Source organism: Drosophila suzukii, chromosome X (genome assembly GCF_043229965.1).
Source record: "Drosophila suzukii chromosome X, CBGP_Dsuzu_IsoJpt1.0, whole genome shotgun sequence".
In the NCBI taxonomy this organism is placed as follows: domain Eukaryota; kingdom Metazoa; phylum Arthropoda; class Insecta; order Diptera; family Drosophilidae; genus Drosophila; species Drosophila suzukii.
Genome location: NC_092084.1, coordinates 14023068 through 14044644, shown reverse-complemented (window position 1 = coordinate 14044644; position 21577 = coordinate 14023068). Strand labels below are relative to the sequence as shown.

The 21577-nt window shown below is 37.3% G+C and overlaps 1 protein-coding gene across 1 annotated transcript in view; it reads left to right on the top strand.

The window, feature by feature from the left end:
* The window catches only part of X11Lbeta, a 127692-nt gene extending 108462 nt beyond the window's left edge, over positions 1–19230 (top strand). Inside the window, exons 9-14 of the mRNA XM_070997882.1 lie at positions 11573–12076; positions 12857–14140; positions 15035–15165; positions 16202–16969; positions 17101–17241; positions 17296–19230. Coding sequence (XP_070853983.1) covers positions 11573–12076; positions 12857–14140; positions 15035–15165; positions 16202–16969; positions 17101–17241; positions 17296–17367 — 2900 coding nt within the window. The 3' untranslated portion in view covers positions 17368–19230. The remainder of the gene's footprint in view (positions 1–11572; positions 12077–12856; positions 14141–15034; positions 15166–16201; positions 16970–17100; positions 17242–17295) is intronic.
* Positions 19231–21577: the final 2347 nt, after the last annotated feature.

The window sequence follows — 21577 nt, the reverse complement described above, 5'->3', positions numbered from 1 at the left end:
CACTAAAAATTAGTATTTTTGACCAAAATCTGAATCTCAAAAATAAACGACCTGCCCCCTTACAAAAAATGAAAAAATTTGTCAAAAAATAAATCTTCCTTAAAGTTATAGGGATCGATAGCAATTGAAGCAAGCTGCTCAAAACTGTCGGTATTTTAGCTGTACGCCTTGATTTGGCCAAACTACGACTGAAAAACCACTAAAAAATCAGTATTTTTGATCAAAATCTGAATCTAAAAATGAAAAAATGGTTCAAAAAATTAAACTTCCTTAAAGTGATAGGGATCGATAGCAATTGAAGCAAGCTGCTCAAAACTGTCGGTCTTTTAGCTGTACGCCTTGATTTGGCCAAACTACGACTGAAAAACCACTAAAAAATTAGTATTTTTGACCAAAATCTGAATCCCAAAAAAAAAAGAGCTACCCCCTTACAAAAAATGAAAAAATTTGTCAAAAAATAAATCTTTCTTAAAGTGATAGGGATCGATAGCAATTGAAGCACGCTGCTCAAAACTGTCGGTCTTTTAGCTGTACGCCTTGATTTGGCCAAACTACGACTGAAAAACCACTAAAAAATCAGTATTTTTGATCAAAATCTGAATCTCAAAAATAAACGACCTGCCCCCTTACAAAAAATGAAAAAATGGCTAAAAAAATTAATCTTCCTTAAAGTGATAGGGATCGATAGCAATTGAAGCAAGCTGCTCAAAACTGTCGGTCTTTTAGGTGTACTCCTTGATTTGGCCAAACTACGACTGAAAAACCACTAAAAAATTAGTATTTTTGACCAAAATCTGAATCTCAAAAATAAACGACCTACCCCCTTACAAAAAATGAAAAAATTTGTCAAAAAATAAATCTTTCTTAAAGTGATAGTATTTTTGACCAAAATCTGAATCCCAAAAAAAAAAGAGCTACCCCCTTACAAAAAATGAAAAAATTTGTCAAAAAATAAATCTTTCTTAAAGTGATAGGGATCGATAGCAATTGAAGCAAGCTGCTCAAAACTGTCGGTCTTTTAGCTGTACGCCTTGATTTGGCCAAACTACGACTGAAAAACCACTAAAAATTAGTATTTTTGACCAAAATCTGAATCTCAAAAATAAACGACCTACCCCCTTACAAAAAATGAAAAAATGGTTCAAAAAATTAATCTTCCTTAAAGTGATAGGGATCGATAGCAATTGAAGCAAGCTGCTCAAAACTGTCGGTCTTTTAGGTGTACTCCTTGATTTGGCCAAACTACGACTGAAAAACCACTAAAAATTAGTATTTTTGACCAAAATCTGAATCTCAAAAATAAACGACCTGCCCCCTTACAAAAAATGAAAAAATTTGTCAAAAAATAAATCTTCCTTAAAGTGATAGGGATCGATAGCAATTGAAGCAAGCTGCTCAAAACTGTCGGTATTTTAGCTGTACGCCTTGATTTGGCCAAACTACGACTGAAAAACCACTAAAAAATTAGTATTGTTGACCAAAATCTGAATCTCAAAAATAAACGACCTACCCCCTTAAAAAAAATGAAAAAATTTGTCAAAAAATAAATCTTTCTTAAAGTGATAGGGATCGATAGCAATTGAAGCAAGCTGCTCAAAACTGTCGGTCTTTTAGCTGTACGCCTTGATTTGGCCAAACTACGACTGAAAAACCACTAAAAAATCAGTATTTTTGATCAAAATCTGAATCTCAAAAATAAACGACCTGCCCCCTTACAAAAAATGAAAAAATTTGTCAAAAAATAAATCTTCCTTAAAGTGATAGGGATCGATAGCAATTGAAGCAAGCTGCTCAAAACTGTCGGTCTTTTAGCTGTACGCCTTGATTTGGCCAAACTACGACTGAAAAACCACTAAAAAATCAGTATTTTTGATCAAAATCTGAATCTAAAAATGAAAAAATGGTTCAAAAAATTAAACTTCCTTAAAGTGATAGGGATCGATAGCAATTGAAGCAAGCTGCTCAAAACTGTCGGTCTTTTAGCTGTACGCCTTGATTTGGCCAAACTACGACTGAAAAACCACTAAAAAATTAGTATTTTTGACCAAAATCTGAATCCCAAAAAAAAAGAGCTACCCCCTTACAAAAAATGAAAAAATTTGTCAAAAAATAAATCTTTCTTAAAGTGATAGGGATCGATAGCAATTGAAGCACGCTGCTCAAAACTGTCGGTCTTTTAGCTGTACGCCTTGATTTGGCCAAACTACGACTGAAAAACCACTAAAAAATCAGTATTTTTGATCAAAATCTGAATCTCAAAAATAAACGACCTGCCCCCTTACAAAAAATGAAAAAATTTGTCAAAAAATAAATCTTTCTTAAAGTGATAGGGATCGATAGCAATTGAAGCAAGCTGCTCAAAACTGTCGGTCTTTTAGCTGTACGCCTTGATTTGGCCAAACTACGACTGAAAAACCACTAAAAAATTAGTATTTTTGACCAAAATCTGAATCTCAAAAATAAACGACCTACCCCCTTACAAAAAATGAAAAAATGGTTAAAAAAATTAATCTTCCTTAAAGTGATAGGGATCGATAGCAATTGAAGCAAGCTGCTCAAAACTGTCGGTCTTTTAGGTGTACTCCTTGATTTGGCCAAACTACGACTGAAAAACCACTAAAAAATTAGTATTTTTGACCAAAATCTGAATCTCAAAAATAAACGACCTACCCCCTTACAAAAAATGAAAAAATTTGTCAAAAAATAAATCTTTCTTAAAGTGATAGGGATCGATAGCAATTGAAGCAAGCTGCTCAAAACTGTCGGTCTTTTAGCTGTACGCCTTGATTTGGCCAAACTACGACTGAAAAACCACTAAAAAAATCAGTATTTTTGATCAAAATCTGAATCTCAAAAATAAACGACCTGCCCCCTTAAAAAAAATGAAAAAATGGTTAAAAAAATGAATCTTCCTTAAAAAGATAGGGATCGATAGCAATTGAAGCAAGCTGCTCAAAACTGTCGGTCTTTTAGGTGTACTCCTTGATTTGGCCAAACTACGACTGAAAAACCACTAAAAATTAGTATTTTTGACCAAAATCTGAATCTCAAAAATAAACGACCTGCCCCCTTACAAAAAATGAAAAAATTTGTCAAAAAATAAATCTTCCTTAAAGTTATAGGGATCGATAGCAATTGAAGCAAGCTGCTCAAAACTGTCGGTATTTTAGCTGTACGCCTTGATTTGGCCAAACTACGACTGAAAAACCACTAAAAAATCAGTATTTTTGATCAAAATCTGAATCTAAAAATGAAAAAATGGTTCAAAAAATTAAACTTCCTTAAAGTGATAGGGATCGATAGCAATTGAAGCAAGCTGCTCAAAACTGTCGGTCTTTTAGCTGTACGCCTTGATTTGGCCAAACTACGACTGAAAAACCACTAAAAAATTAGTATTTTTGACCAAAATCTGAATCCCAAAAAAAAAAGAGCTACCCCCTTACAAAAAATGAAAAAATTTGTCAAAAAATAAATCTTTCTTAAAGTGATAGGGATCGATAGCAATTGAAGCACGCTGCTCAAAACTGTCGGTCTTTTAGCTGTACGCCTTGATTTGGCCAAACTACGACTGAAAAACCACTAAAAAATCAGTATTTTTGATCAAAATCTGAATCTCAAAAATAAACGACCTGCCCCCTTACAAAAAATGAAAAAATTTGTCAAAAAATAAATCTTTCTTAAAGTGATAGGGATCGATAGCAATTGAAGCAAGCTGCTCAAAACTGTCGGTCTTTTAGCTGTACGCCTTGATTTGGCCAAACTACGACTGAAAAACCACTAAAAAATTAGTATTTTTGACCAAAATCTGAATCTCAAAAATAAACGACCTACCCCCTTACAAAAAATGAAAAAATGGTTAAAAAAATTAATCTTCCTTAAAGTGATAGGGATCGATAGCAATTGAAGCAAGCTGCTCAAAACTGTCGGTCTTTTAGGTGTACTCCTTGATTTGGCCAAACTACGACTGAAAAACCACTAAAAAATTAGTATTTTTGACCAAAATCTGAATCTCAAAAATAAACGACCTACCCCCTTACAAAAAATGAAAAAATTTGTCAAAAAATAAATCTTTCTTAAAGTGATAGGGATCGATAGCAATTGAAGCAAGCTGCTCAAAACTGTCGGTCTTTTAGCTGTACGCCTTGATTTGGCCAAACTACGACTGAAAAACCACTAAAAAATCAGTATTTTTGATCAAAATCTGAATCTCAAAAATAAACGACCTGCCCCCTTAAAAAAAATGAAAAAATGGTTAAAAAAATGAATCTTCCTTAAAAAGATAGGGATCGATAGCAATTGAAGCAAGCTGCTCAAAACTGTCGGTCTTTTAGGTGTACTCCTTGATTTGGCCAAACTACGACTGAAAAACCACTAAAAATTAGTATTTTTGACCAAAATCTGAATCTCAAAAATAAACGACCTGCCCCCTTACAAAAAATGAAAAAATTTGTCAAAAAATAAATCTTCCTTAAAGTTATAGGGATCGATAGCAATTGAAGCAAGCTGCTCAAAACTGTCGGTATTTTAGCTGTACGCCTTGATTTGGCCAAACTACGACTGAAAAACCACTAAAAAATTAGTATTGTTGACCAAAATCTGAATCTCAAAAATAAACGACCTACCCCCTTAAAAAAAATGAAAAAATTTGTCAAAAAATAAATCTTTCTTAAAGTGATAGGGATCGATAGCAATTGAAGCAAGCTGCTCAAAACTGTCGGTCTTTTAGCTGTACGCCTTGATTTGGCCAAACTACGACTGAAAAACCACTAAAAAATCAGTATTTTTGATCAAAATCTGAATCTCAAAAATAAACGACCTGCCCCCTTAAAAAAAATGAAAAAATGGTTCAAAAAATTAATCTTCCTTAAAAAGATAGGGATCGATAGCAATTGAAGCACGCTGCTGTACGCCTTGATTTGGCCAAACTACGACTGAAAAACCACTAAAAAATCAGTATTTTTGATCAAAATCTGAATCTCAAAAATAAACGACCTGCCCCCTTACAAAAAATGAAAAAATTTGTCAAAAAATAAATCTTCCTTAAAGTGATAGGGATCGATAGCAATTGAAGCAAGCTGCTCAAAACTGTCGGTCTTTTAGCTGTACGCCTTGATTTGGCCAAACTACGACTGAAAAACCACTAAAAAATCAGTATTTTTGATCAAAATCTGAATCTCAAAAATAAACGACCTGCCCCCTTAAAAAAAATGAAAAAATGGTTCAAAAAATTAATCTTCCTTAAAGTGATAGGGATCGATAGCAATTGAAGCAAGCTGCTCAAAACTGTCGGTCTTTTAGCGCCTTGATTTGGCCAAACTACGACTGAAAAACCACTAAAAAATCAGTATTTTTGATCAAAATCTGAATCTCAAAAATAAACGACCTGCCCCCTTACAAAAAATGAAAAAATTTGTCAAAAAATAAATCTTTCTTAAAGTGATAGGGATCGATAGCAATTGAAGCAAGCTGCTCAAAACTGTCGGTCTTTTAGCTGTACGCCTTGATTTGGCCAAACTACGACTGAAAAACCACTAAAAAATCAGTATTTTTGATCAAAATCTGAATCTCAAAAATAAACGACCTGCCCCCTTACAAAAAATGAAAAAATTTGTCAAAAAATAAATCTTTCTTAAAGTGATAGGGATCGATAGCAATTGAAGCAAGCTGCTCAAAACTGTCGGTCTTTTAGCTGTACGCCTTGATTTGGCCAAACTACGACTGAAAAACCACTAAAAATTAGTATTTTTGACCAAAATCTGAATCTCAAAAATAAACGACCTACCCCCTTACAAAAAATGAAAAAATGGTTCAAAAAATTAATCTTCCTTAAAGTGATAGGGATCGATAGCAATTGAAGCAAGCTGCTCAAAACTGTCGGTCTTTTAGGTGTACTCCTTGATTTGGCCAAACTACGACTGAAAAACCACTAAAAATTAGTATTTTTGACCAAAATCTGAATCTCAAATTAACGACCTGCCCCCTTACAAAAAATGAAAAAATTTGTCAAAAAATAAATCTTCCTTAAAGTGATAGGGATCGATAGCAATTGAAGCAAGCTGCTCAAAACTGTCGGTATTTTAGCTGTACGCCTTGATTTGGCCAAACTACGACTGAAAAACCACTAAAAAATTAGTATTGTTGACCAAAATCTGAATCTCAAAAATAAACGACCTACCCCCTTAAAAAAAATGAAAAAATTTGTCAAAAAATAAATCTTTCTTAAAGTGATAGGGATCGATAGCAATTGAAGCAAGCTGCTCAAAACTGTCGGTCTTTTAGCTGTACGCCTTGATTTGGCCAAACTACGACTGAAAAACCACTAAAAAATCAGTATTTTTGATCAAAATCTGAATCTCAAAAATAAACGACCTGCCCCCTTAAAAAAAATGAAAAAATGGTTCAAAAAATTAATCTTCCTTAAAAAGATAGGGATCGATAGCAATTGAAGCACGCTGCTGTACGCCTTGATTTGGCCAAACTACGACTGAAAAACCACTAAAAAATCAGTATTTTTGATCAAAATCTGAATCTCAAAAATAAACGACCTGCCCCCTTACAAAAAATGAAAAAATTTGTCAAAAAATAAATCTTCCTTAAAGTGATAGGGATCGATAGCAATTGAAGCAAGCTGCTCAAAACTGTCGGTCTTTTAGCTGTACGCCTTGATTTGGCCAAACTACGACTGAAAAACCACTAAAAAATCAGTATTTTTGATCAAAATCTGAATCTCAAAAATAAACGACCTGCCCCCTTAAAAAAAATGAAAAAATGGTTCAAAAAATTAATCTTCCTTAAAGTGATAGGGATCGATAGCAATTGAAGCAAGCTGCTCAAAACTGTCGGTCTTTTAGCGCCTTGATTTGGCCAAACTACGACTGAAAAACCACTAAAAAATCAGTATTTTTGATCAAAATCTGAATCTCAAAAATAAACGACCTGCCCCCTTACAAAAAATGAAAAAATTTGTCAAAAAATAAATCTTTCTTAAAGTGATAGGGATCGATAGCAATTGAAGCAAGCTGCTCAAAACTGTCGGTCTTTTAGCTGTACGCCTTGATTTGGCCAAACTACGACTGAAAAACCACTAAAAAATCAGTATTTTTGATCAAAATCTGAATCTCAAAAATAAACGACCTGCCCCCTTACAAAAAATGAAAAAATTTGTCAAAAAATAAATCTTTCTTAAAGTGATAGGGATCGATAGCAATTGAAGCAAGCTGCTCAAAACTGTCGGTCTTTTAGCTGTACGCCTTGATTTGGCCAAACTACGACTGAAAAACCACTAAAAATTAGTATTTTTGACCAAAATCTGAATCTCAAAAATAAACGACCTACCCCCTTACAAAAAATGAAAAAATGGTTCAAAAAATTAATCTTCCTTAAAGTGATAGGGATCGATAGCAATTGAAGCAAGCTGCTCAAAACTGTCGGTCTTTTAGGTGTACTCCTTGATTTGGCCAAACTACGACTGAAAAACCACTAAAAATTAGTATTTTTGACCAAAATCTGAATCTCAAATTAACGACCTGCCCCCTTACAAAAAATGAAAAAATTTGTCAAAAAATAAATCTTCCTTAAAGTGATAGGGATCGATAGCAATTGAAGCAAGCTGCTCAAAACTGTCGGTATTTTAGCTGTACGCCTTGATTTGGCCAAACTACGACTGAAAAACCACTAAAAAATTAGTATTGTTGACCAAAATCTGAATCTCAAAAATAAACGACCTACCCCCTTAAAAAAAATGAAAAAATTTGTCAAAAAATAAATCTTTCTTAAAGTGATAGGGATCGATAGCAATTGAAGCAAGCTGCTCAAAACTGTCGGTCTTTTAGCTGTACGCCTTGATTTGGCCAAACTACGACTGAAAAACCACTAAAAAATCAGTATTTTTGATCAAAATCTGAATCTCAAAAATAAACGACCTGCCCCCTTACAAAAAATGAAAAAATTTGTCAAAAAATAAATCTTCCTTAAAGTGATAGGGATCGATAGCAATTGAAGCAAGCTGCTCAAAACTGTCGGTCTTTTAGCTGTACGCCTTGATTTGGCCAAACTACGACTGAAAAACCACTAAAAAATCAGTATTTTTGATCAAAATCTGAATCTCAAAAATAAACGACCTGCCCCCTTAAAAAAAATGAAAAAATGGTTCAAAAAATTAATCTTCCTTAAAGTGATAGGGATCGATAGCAATTGAAGCAAGCTGCTCAAAACTGTCGGTCTTTTAGCGCCTTGATTTGGCCAAACTACGACTGAAAAACCACTAAAAAATCAGTATTTTTGATCAAAATCTGAATCTCAAAAATAAACGACCTGCCCCCTTACAAAAAATGAAAAAATTTGTCAAAAAATAAATCTTTCTTAAAGTGATAGGGATCGATAGCAATTGAAGCAAGCTGCTCAAAACTGTCGGTCTTTTAGCTGTACGCCTTGATTTGGCCAAACTACGACTGAAAAACCACTAAAAAATCAGTATTTTTGATCAAAATCTGAATCTCAAAAATAAACGACCTGCCCCCTTACAAAAAATGAAAAAATTTGTCAAAAAATAAATCTTTCTTAAAGTGATAGGGATCGATAGCAATTGAAGCAAGCTGCTCAAAACTGTCGGTCTTTTAGCTGTACGCCTTGATTTGGCCAAACTACGACTGAAAAACCACTAAAAATTAGTATTTTTGACCAAAATCTGAATCTCAAAAATAAACGACCTACCCCCTTAAAAAAAATGAAAAAATGGTTCAAAAAATTAATCTTCTCTAAAAAGATAGGGATCGATAGCAATTGAAGCAAGCTGCTCAAAACTGTCGGTCTTTTAGCTGTACGCCTTGATTTGGCCAAACTACGACTGAAAAACCACTAAAAATTAGTATTTTTGACCAAAATCTGAATCTCAAAAATAAACGACCTACCCCCTTACAAAAAATGAAAAAATGGTTCAAAAAATTAATCTTCCTTAAAGTGATAGGGATCGATAGCAATTGAAGCAAGCTGCTCAAAACTGTCGGTCTTTTAGCTGTACGCCTTGATTTGGCCAAACTACGACTGAAAAACCACTAAAAAATCAGTATTTTTGATCAAAATCTGAATCTCAAAAATAAACGACCTGCCCCCTTACAAAAAATGAAAAAATTTGTCAAAAAATAAATCTTTCTTAAAGTGATAGGGATCGATAGCAATTGAAGCAAGCTGCTCAAAACTGTCGGTCTTTTAGCTGTACGCCTTGATTTGGCCAAACTACGACTGAAAAACCACTAAAAAATCAGTATTTTTGATCAAAATCTGAATCTCAAAAATAAACGACCTGCCCCCTTACAAAAAATGAAAAAATTTGTCAAAAAATAAATCTTTCTTAAAGTGATAGGGATCGATAGCAATTGAAGCAAGCTGCTCAAAACTGTCGGTCTTTTAGCTGTACGCCTTGATTTGGCCAAACTACGACTGAAAAACCACTAAAAAATCAGTATTTTTGATCAAAATCTGAATCTCAAAAATAAACGACCTTAAAAAAAATGAAAAAATGGTTCAAAAAATTAATCTTCCTTAAAGTGATAGGGATCGATAGCAATTGAAGCAAGCTGCTCAAAACTGTAGGTCTTTTAGCTGTACGCCTTGATTTGGCCAAACTACGACTGAAAAACCACTAAAAAATCAGTATTTTTGATCAAAATCTGAATCTCAAAAATAAACGACCTGCCCCCTTACAAAAAATGAAAAAATTTGTCAAAAAATAAATCTTTCTTAAAGTGATAGGGATCGATAGCAATTGAAGCAAGCTGCTCAAAACTGTCGGTCTTTTAGCTGTACGCCTTGATTTGGCCAAACTACGACTGAAAAACCACTAAAAAATCAGTATTTTTGATCAAAATCTGAATCTCAAAAATAAACGACCTGCCCCCTTAAAAAAAATGAAAAAATGGTTCAAAAAATTAATCTTCCTTAAAGTGATAGGGATCGATAGCAATTGAAGCAAGCTGCTCAAAACTGTCGGTCTTTTAGCTGTACGCCTTGATTTGGCCAAACTACGACTGAAAAACCACTAAAAAATCAGTATTTTTGATCAAAATCTGAATCTCAAAAATAAACGACCTGCCCCCTTACAAAAAATGAAAAAATTTGTCAAAAAATAAATCTTTCTTAAAGTGATAGGGATCGATAGCAATTGAAGCAAGCTGCTCAAAACTGTCGGTCTTTTAGCTGTACGCCTTGATTTGGCCAAACTACGACTGAAAAACCACTAAAAAATCAGTATTTTTGATCAAAATCTGAATCTCAAAAATAAACGACCTGCCCCCTTAAAAAAAATGAAAAAATGGTTCAAAAAATTAATCTTCCTTAAAGTGATAGGGATCGATAGCAATTGAAGCAAGCTGCTCAAAACTGTCGGTCTTTTAGCTGTACGCCTTGATTTGGCCAAACTACGACTGAAAAACCACTAAAAAATCAGTATTTTTGATCAAAATCTGAATCTCAAAAATAAACGACCTGCCCCCTTACAAAAAATGAAAAAATTTGTCAAAAAATAAATCTTCCTTAAAGTGATAGGGATCGATAGCAATTGAAGCAAGCTGCTCAAAACTGTCGGTCTTTTAGCTGTACGCCTTGATTTGGCCAAACTACGACTGAAAAACCACTAAAAAATCAGTATTTTTGATCAAAATCTGAATCTCAAAAATAAACGACCTGCCCCCTTACAAAAAATGAAAAAATTTGTCAAAAAATAAATCTTTCTTAAAGTGATAGGGATCGATAGCAATTGAAGCAAGCTGCTCAAAACTGTCGGTCTTTTAGCTGTACGCCTTGATTTGGCCAAACTACGACTGAAAAACCACTAAAAAATCAGTATTTTTGATCAAAATCTGAATCTCAAAAATAAACGACCTGCCCCCTTACAAAAAATGAAAAAATTTGTCAAAAAATAAATCTTCCTTAAAGTGATAGGGATCGATAGCAATTGAAGCAAGCTGCTCAAAACTGTCGGTATTTTAGCTGTACGCCTTGATTTGGCCAAACTACGACTGAAAAACCACTAAAAAATTAGTATTGTTGACCAAAATCTGAATCTCAAAAATAAACGACCTGCCCCCTTACAAAAAATGAAAAAATTTGTCAAAAAATAAATCTTCCTTAAAATGATGGGGATCGATAGCAATTGAAGCAAGCTGCTCAAAACTGTAGGTCTTTTAGCTGTACGCCTTTATTTGGATAAACTACGACTGAAAAACAACTAAAAAATGAGTATTTTTGACCAAAGTCTTAATGTCAAAAAAAAACGAGCTACCCCCTTACAAAAAATGAAAAAATTTGTCAAAAAATAAATCTTCCTTAAAATGATGGGGATCGATAGCAATTGAAGCAAGCTGCTCAAAACGTATATACTACGTGCAATAGAAATATAAAAATATATATACGTTATGGTGTTAATGTGAAACTTGCGAGTTTTGAATTTTGATGGACAGTAAGTGGTGAAACTAAAAGACATTTAGATTAAAACCTAGATATAAAGTTGACTTTTAAGTTGAATCGAATTTCTCTCTAAGTTTTTATGCGATTTTAATCCAACTTGTATCCTTAGGTCTCTCGGGTGAGATGAACGGCGGTGTGTCCACCTCCTGCTCGAACTACGCCAAGTACTATGCCTCGGCCATGCCGGTGCTGGAGGATGGGCTCTCCTCGGGTCACACCAGTGACACCGAGAACAACAACAACAACCAGAAGAACCTGCAGCAGGCGGTGGTCAGCCAGGGTCAACAGTGTCCCACCAGCCTGAGCGGAAGCACCAGCATCGGCGGCAGCGGCGGCATCTCCATGCTGATGGACATGAAGCGCGTCTCGACGAACAACAGCCTGAACAGCATGCACAACCTGACCACCACCGCCTCCACCACGGACAGCAACGGCGGCATGGCGGGTCACCACCTGGTCGCCACGCCCAGTCCCAGCAATGGGCAGTCGAAGGGTCCGCAGGCCAATCAGGCGCAATCACAGCCGAAGACTCTGTCTCTGGACCAGAGTCCCAGCAACCACAGCAAAGTGTTCAAGAACATTGATCCGGAATTGGATTCGCTCTACTCGATTGGTAAGTTCTTCCAAAGGTAATGGTTTTCGAATGGTTTTATTTTTATTTAAAACAAATTGAGATGGAAAGTTTTAAAATGGAGTCTTGACAAGCAAACTATTTAGAACCCATTTAACACTATATAAATTTGCATTAAACATTTTGGAAAATCTTTATTTTCTGAAACTGTTAAGTACATGGCTAGTCTTAAAAAATGTATGGTTTACCATAGCTTCTGCTTTGATAACCTTCGTTTGCACTAAATGTGTAAGAAGAATGATAAATCTAAAAACTCATTTTAAGTTTTCAAGTTTAATATAGATTTTCAATATTTTAACTCTTTTAGTAAATGAGCGAAATGTTCTCAATTCAGGAAGACGTCCTTTTACTTGTTCAAGAACAAATGCTCTTAAAATCAAGGAGAATAACATTTTTAGATAAACGCATTTAAAGTTTTCAAGTTAAACATAGATTTCCAATATTTTTAATCTTTTAGTAAATGAGCGAAATATTCTCAATTCAGGAATACGTCCTCCTACTTATTCAAGAACAAATGCTCTTAAAATCAAGGCAAATGTACTCTTGAAAATGTTTTTCAAGATGAACATTTCCTAAAACAGAGATAAAAGTAGTCCCAATTTCGTTTTTCAAGACGAAAGTGTTCTCAAAAACCGAAAAGTCTAGAGAAAGATTTAAATTGAGATTAAGATAGAATTGATCTTGACTTACTTTTGATTTGATGGAGAGAAACCAATTTCCGTATGCCACATGGATTTTGATCGATGTTGTTTTGATTTCCAGGAGTTTTCCACCGCCCGGACACGGTGCAGATGACTCCGCCGCCGCCCGCTCCGGCGCCACATCGCAAGCCCAACAACAGTGGCAGTGCCAACGCCGTTGTCAACACCAATGGCAACATGGGCGGTGGCAACAACGATGTGGATCTGCTGCAGCCGAGCAGCAAGCACACTCCATTGGCGGCGGCCATCAGTTCCACGCTGCAGCGCAGCTCACCCACCTCGACGGTCACCGGAAATGGAATCGGAATGGTAACCGGAAGCGGAAGCAAGCCCCGCAGCGCCGGCAGCAACTGCAGCAGCAGCGGTGGCAATGGGGGCGTGCCACCGCCCATTCCGGAGAGGACGAACCTCGTCTCCGCCTCGCAGAGATCCCCATCGCCGGGCCTCAACTCACCCGTCTGGCTATCCCGTCATCTAGATGGCGGCGCTGGCAAGGAACTGCTGGAGTCCGGTTCGGATAATCACTCGAAGAACCACAGTGCCGACGAGGAGGACGTGGACACCGACCTGGAGACGGATCGCCTGCTGGGCCACCAGCGGCTGGACGATCAGGGCTACTACGATGAGAACAAGAGCTGGGACCGCAAGCCGCGCTCGCTGCTCTCGAAGATCTCGCCCAAGCAGCAGATACCGAGCACCAAGACGCGCAATGGCTACAATGCCCTGCTCAGCTCCACGCCGGAGTTGCCGCCACCGATTCCGCCCAAGGGCCAGTCCGGCCTGGGATTGGGTCTCACCCTGGGCTCTGGCAATGGTGGCAAGCTGTTGGATCTGGTGGGTGGCATGGTGCAGCGCAGCCTGTCCCGCTCGTCCTCGGAGCATAGCGATAAGTCGCCCAGCAAGTTGGCCATGCCCATTTCTGGCGGAGATCTGTGTGCAGCCGGCAGCGTGGATGTGGTGGCCTCAGCGGTGGCGGCCGCATCGGCAGCGGTGGTCAGTACACCGGCGCTGGGTAGCCCGGGAAATGGAGGTGGATCGGAGAGATCGGCCGGCGGTGGATTGACCCAACCCGGGGGAGCAGTGAAGATAGTTGGTGAGACGGAGAATGGAGCCCTCAATGGGGGCACACTGGCAGCGCCACCGCTGGCAGGATCGGCAGCTGGATCGGGAGGTGGATCGGGGACAGGTTCTGGTACTGGATCGGGATCTGGAGCGGTGGCCAATGGTACCGCCGTGGCCAACAGCAACAGCAACAACAACAACGGCAGCGGCAGCAACAACAATAGCAGCGGCAGCAACAGCAACAGCGGCGAGAAAAAAGTGAAAAAGAGTAAGAGCAAAGAAGGTAAATGCGTTGGGTTTATCCTTCGTTCGATTGTTCCTATGTATAACCATTTAACCATATAACCGTATATGCATATAGCTATATATATATGCCAATCAATATATATATATATATTCTTGTGGCCTGCCATGTTGTCGATGTGCATTGATGTGTTGTCGTTGCGCCAAAATTGCGATTACGATCTCGAAAAGCGCAGCAGAGCAAATTCAAAATTCAATCTTGGCTGCGTAAATACGAAATTGTATAATGTGTAAATTTTGATTATCCTATATGCAGTATTCTTGATCCAGATCCAGATAATCCGTATTAATCGTATATATATATTTACCTATCATTTCTCTGTATTCTTTCGCATATTTATTTGCGTATTTTTGCATGCGTCGTTCGTTCGTTCAACCAAATCAAAACCAAACTCTACTCTTCATTTTACTGTGTCTGTGTGTGTGTACAATACTTTGTAAGATAAAATTCCATTATGTAATAGTGCCTAAGATCCAACACTAACAAGATAACACGAAACAATGACCTACCTGACCCCAGACCCCAGTATACACTATTAAAATACTCCTCAAGTTGAAAGATCGTTGGGAAATATAAATATAATTCTTTAATCAATTTTTGAGATGTTTATTGACTTGAAACTTAGTCAAAATTTGATATATCATATCTTAGATAGTAAATTTGTACACTTAAAGCAAGGTTTTCACTCCTAGATAAACTTGTATCCCAAATTTTATAGAATCCAGAATCATAGGATTCTAATACAAAGACGTGACTTTTATAGATTGCGGACAAACACATGCACGTACACTAATCAACTTATACTACACATGTACTCTGCGAACCCTGACCTTAACAAAACCGACCTTCTAACCGGGTTCTCCATCTTCTCAGGCGGCGCAGTGCTCATCGAGGGCGTTCTCTTCAGGGCCAAGTACTTGGGCTCCACGCAGCTGGTCTGCGAAGGTCAGCCCACGAAATCGACGCGCATGATGCAGGCGGAGGAGGCCGTTTCCAGGATCAAGGTAAAGTTCCCTTAGAATCCTCATGAAAAATAGATAATGCTCGCCCGACTCGATCGATTGCTTCGATCAGCTTGAGTTTCATTTGTGACACAATCGGTTTTGTATTTGTAGTGATTAGAAATCCAGATCAGAGATTGCCACAACTTAGTTTATAGCATAAACATCCTAAATATATCATATAAAAGTCTCTAAAATGTTGTCCCCTTGAGATTCGAAGAAACTTGTATGTTACCTCTTACATTCTGGATGCTTTATTACCTAGTAAATATTATTGGAAAACATTTAGAATTTTAAATGTTATAAGATTGAGAACATAAATACCTAAGCTTAAAATATTTCTGAATATACTTGGATTGTGACAATGCCCTGAGCTGCTCCCCCGATGCCTTTGCACTAATGACCAAAATTATCAGCTATTTTTGATACCTCCTCGATCTCCGATTTTTGATTTGATACCCGCACTTGACTCCCATTTTCCCAACACCACCCACCACCCACTAGTCCCCCAGTAAGCGACCTTGTGCTGTTAAGCTGATTGAAGGACCTCGACCTCGAGTGCATAAAAAAGAGAAACTCATTAACTGTTTACTGTTATATTTTCATGCATCACCTCCTCCACATCAAATGCTCCGCATCCGCGACGACTAACCACGCTAACTAAACCACGTATCGCCATGCAAACGATCAATTAAAATATGAAAAAAACCAAATCTATATCAAATAAAAAACACAACCAACCCAAAAATTCGCATAATAGGCGCTGGTAAGTAATGGAAACACTAGCTATACCCAATATCCACAGACCCACTGACCCACTGACCCCCGGAACCACCCAACCAACCACCTACCTCTGGTTTGCCTGATTTGCCTTGAAATAAATTGGATCGAAGACATTTGGCCCGCTGTAATTCTTGTGTTACCCAAAAAGCGAAGCTTGTTCCCCTGAAGATCCCGCCAAATCCCAGTTCCAGAACCTAATATAATCCATCTTGTTAAGTATAATAAGTATCTAACATAGATATTAACCATATTTCAGGCACCCGATGGCGATGTGCAGCCCAGCACCGAGGTGGATTTGTTTATTTCGACGGAGAAGATCATGGTCCTGAACACGGACCTCAAGGAGATCATGATGGACCATGCCCTGCGCACCATCTCCTATATTGCGGACATCGGGGATCTGGTGGTTCTGATGGCCCGACGTCGCTTCGTTCCCCAGGACATCGACGATGCCCCCAAGCCGAATCGCACGCCCAAGATGATATGCCATGTGTTCGAGAGCGATGAGGCCCAGTTTATTGCCCAATCGATTGGTCAGGCCTTCCAGGTGGCCTACATGGAGTTCCTCAAGGCCAATGGGATCGAGGACCATCGCTTTGTCAAGGAGATGGACTACCAGGAGGTGCTCAACAGCCAGGAGATCTTCGGCGACGAGCTGGAGATCTTTGCCAAGAAGGAGCTGCAGAAGGAGGTGGTGGTGCCGAAGTCCAAGGGTGAGATCCTCGGAGTGGTGATCGTGGAGAGCGGCTGGGGATCCATGCTGCCCACCGTGGTGATTGCCAATCTGATGAGTTCGGGAGCAGCCGCCCGATGTGGGCAGCTCAACATCGGCGACCAGTTGATAGCCATCAATGGGTTGAGCCTTGTGGGCCTGCCGCTCTCCACCTGCCAGACGTACATCAAGAACACCAAGAACCAGACGGTGGTCAAGTTCACGGTGGTGCCCTGTGCCCCCGTCGTCGAGGTGAAGATCAAGCGGCCGGAGACCAAGTACCAGCTTGGATTCAGCGTTCAGAATGGAGTGGTGAGTTGGGTTAGGGGCTATGCCAAGTATTACACCATCTAATGGGTACCTTTTGGGGTCATGAAAGTGTATCCCAAATATGAGATACAGTCTTGAGATCTTTCTTTAACTATCTATATCTCAACTTGCAGATCTGTAGTCTCCTGCGTGGCGGCATTGCGGAAAGGGGTGGTGTTCGTGTGGGTCATCGCATCATCGAGATAAACAACCAGAGTGTGGTGGCTGTGCCCCACGAGAAGATCGTCAACTTGCTGGCCACATCAGTGGGAGAGGTACTAAACGAATTATTAAGTATGACATCGAAACTAACTACCCATCCATTGCAGATCCTCATGAAGACGATGCCCACGTCCATGTTCCGCCTGCTCACTGGTCAGGAGAATCCCATATATATTTAAGCCTGCGGGAGAATAATAAACGGCGATTATTGTTAACTATAAAAAAAACCTTACAAGGATATTACCATATTAAGTATATATACCTATTCATATAGAAAGATTGATAGAGAGAGAGTAAATATATGTATGTATATGCGTGTGTACCTATATATATATATATATTGATATATGCTAAACATATATATTACACACGAGTGTATCGATTTTTTTTTGTGAGTAAACTAGACAAAGTTCGATCGGAGGCGAGTTAAGAGCAGCTACTACGACAAATAAGAGGAAGCGATAACTAACACACATGGCACGCCTTTTTGCAAAGCTTAGTAATAATAGTTAATAATGTGTGTGACATCGGGCCATCGGCCAGTACATACATATATACATAAATATATATATATATATGAACACAATGACCTTTTTGCGAAAACGTCCTTAGCTTAGTTGAACGGCGACATTAGTCAAGGAATACTGAAGCTAGTAACGACCCCGATATATATGCTTACCCATACTTATTGTAAAAACCAACAAAAAAAAGAACAGAAATCTAACAACCAAAAGACCCAAACGAGATTCAAATACAGACAGGAGGCAGGCAGCTCTTTTGATATAGTATATATAATCCACACACTATATAGCACCACCCCCCAAAATATATTTATATAACAAAATAGAGGGCGGAGAAGAATAGAAGGCTTGAGGCAGATAGGAAATGGATATGGAAATGGAAATTGATATTGTAACTGCAGCGTTTCGTTTTCTACTCGCACCCATAGCCGAGAATTTTGATAGTTATTTAACGGATATAGCCAGATCGTAATGTATGCAAAGTGTAAATTGAGGAGCGCTTTACACCCCCCCCCACAAATACATATTCCCCCATAGAGGATTTAGTTTAGCAGACACCTAAACTCACACTCACTTAGACGCTTCGATTTCAACCATCTTCGTCCAAAAATTGTGCTACTACTCGTTAAACAAGTTGATAGATATAGAGACAGATTAGAAAGGGATAACAGGAGGGGAGAAAAGAGAGAGAGGGAAGGCCGGTGAAGAAAGAGACAGAGTTAGACCCCCGTTATAAGCCATAATAATTAGAAAGAGACGGGATAGAACCAGGAAAGCTTACAACAAACATATGTATGTATGTACACCTAGACCCGCATTTTAGAGCTACATACGTAGACTAGACTCGAACAGAAAGAGACGGCAACAGGAACAGAAATATAGACAGACAGAGAGGGAGAATTGCATTTCTTTGTGTGTATATGTATGTGTAAAATACTCGCTATTGGCCCCAATGCAATCCACAAGCAAGCGGCATCAGCAGTCACTAAGAGAACTATTATTAACTACCAGTACGATTTAATTATGTAACGGCAACGGGGCATTTGCTTGATGTTTGTGAATTGAACGACTTTTCGGCCTCATTTCCGCTGCTTGGCAAGGGCCACGCCCACGCCCACCAAAAATCTAAAAAAAAAAAACCAAAATTATTATACAAAAATAAACGTAAAACACAGATCATTAAAAACTGCTTCAGCAAACCAATGAGATGACAGGAAACCGAAACAAATGCATACAACAACTAATATTTAATGAATTGTTTTTTTTTTTTTTTGGTGTACATTATTTATATGGAATGTGAAATTGCATAACAAATTTAATGAATATATTAAATATTTATTAAAACGGGCTAATTGCATAGAAATTATATAAGAACGATGATTAACGATGATTATTTGTAAAGGCAAACTAAACCCAAAAAAACCGAAAACAGAATGAATAAATAAAAGAATATATAATCACATGCATAACAAAAATATAAAACCAAAAATTGGGCATAATAAACAGAAAATGGAAAAAAGACTTTCATGAGTTTTATTTAATAATGGTTCTGGAAATACTTTACTTTGTACTTTGTACTTTGTGCCTAGTACTGGTATGTTTTATTTTACTTTGAACGCTTGGGCTTTTTAAATACCAACCTTACTATCGTTTATTTAAAACGTAAATGGGATAGTTATTGAAAATCTGAACAAATCAAAGTAGAATGCTATAGTCTATACCATTTACACTTTTACTTTTACGGACCGTGGGAAACTTTTTTTAGGTCAATCGTAAGGCGTTGACGAAACCAATACATTCCTGTTAAAGTTTGTCTATGTGCCACAGATTTGGGCGGCTTGTGGGCGTTAAAATAGGCGTGGCACTTTGGTGAAAAAAATGGGCTGCGCAAGAATCCCTAGAATCTGCCAGCCAAATCACAGAATGTTTTCCCGAAATGTAACCGAAATTTTCCAAATTCCTTCGTTCAGCGACTAGACATTTGATGATAACTAAATGTTTCTACGTTTTCCATTTTAAATAAATCGTTCTCTTGATAGTTTGGCTATAACTCTGTTGTTTTAAAACTTTTTGTTATTTAAAAAAAAAAATTTAAATAATAATAATACCTCATTTAATAAATAATTCTTTAAAAAATTAAGACTAAATTGGAATCAAGCCCAAAACCCTTCCTTTCCCCATTAATACGCTTAATACCTTTCGGTTACTGTGTTTGGAAATAATGTTTATTGACGAATACTTTTACTTGCATTGTTTCATTTGCTTACTTTGTATCATTTTATACATGCAATTGTATGAAATTGATTCCCGACTTTTATTTCAAGTTCATTCTTCCGGTTTTGGCTATGGCAAAGTGTGTATATCTATATGTATATGCATCTATATATATATATATTTGTGTATATAAGTAATATGTTCACGGTCATTTAATCAGCACACACAACAATCAAAATTGGATTTTTTCATGACAAACAAGTTGACCATTAATTTTTCATCTTATTAGTATGTTTTCTCTATATGCGTGTGTTAGTGTGCACTTTCCCAAAAAAAAAAAATGGCGAAGCCATTTCCGCTTTCCATGTCAAAAACAACAAAGCCATCGAAATGCATTCGATGGAACTCCGTTTGACTTCGAACATTTGGTGACGAAGCTTTGTCAGATCTTAGAACTTCCATTACCGGAGGTTGAAACATTCGTGTTCTGTTTACCCACAAGTTCTTAAGAAACTTGCATTAAAATTTATCTAAGTTCGCCGGATGCGAACCCACTTAACACCTATTGGTTACCATATAAACTTTCATCCAATATCCTGGATCTTCTACATCGTTTTTATACATTTTTAAGTTTTTTAAGTTTGTGGGGAACGTGAGTGGAGAACATTTTCGACTCGCAGTTGGATGTTCTCAACTGTTTCTCAGCTCAAGGGCCTGTAATAATTTAGCTAATTTCATTAATTTTGCTTTGATAATAATCGATTTTTATGATTAAGTAGATGTCAACAAAAAAGACGCAAAATGTCAATTCAAAAATATATGTGTATATATATATCTATATATAATATATATGGATGAATATATATATATATATACGAGATTTTTTTGGGCTTGGGACTTCATTTTGGATAAATTTTAACTATTCAAAATAAATACGACAAAAATTTAATTTAGTTTACAATTCAAAATTTGTTTTTTTACATAGAATTTATAATTGTAAGTGTTTCTTTTTCGTTTTCAGCAAGTGTTGCGCATATGTTTTGGGTTAAATTTCTTATCGAGTGAATTGAGGGTGTGTGTAAATATTTGAACTATGTTATATATGTAAAAAATCTCATCGTTTGTGTGTTTGTACTTGTTAGAAAATCGCGCAGATATGCTGAAATTATCCAACCGAGTCCGAATCAATCAATCAATCTAACCGAAATCCCATCTGAACCAAAGTAATACCCTTGCAAAGCCACCCAATATCATCAGTGTCCTGTCTCAGCGTTCCTCCGTCTTCCGATTCCCACATTCCAATGCCTTTTTCTTCTGTTCTTCCATTCTTTTTCCTCATCCTTATCGATATATCCTGCCTTTGGTGCCCTTCGTCTAAGCCTAACTCTAGATTTGTTATCGTACATCGAACTTATGTGTCTCCTAATGCTAATATAACTACCGAATTCGTTATGTAGAGATAGATGGAAAGCTTTACGAATATAGATATATAAATAGGGGTATAGAAGGGAAACTATAGAAACAGAAACGGATGTTTGTATAAATTGCACATAACTTTTACTTAGCACTTAATAGCTACGACTTACAAACATATTTCTTGAAGCCTTTATATGTCTGTCAAGTTGGGGTTTTCTTTGATAAAAAGTTTCAATTA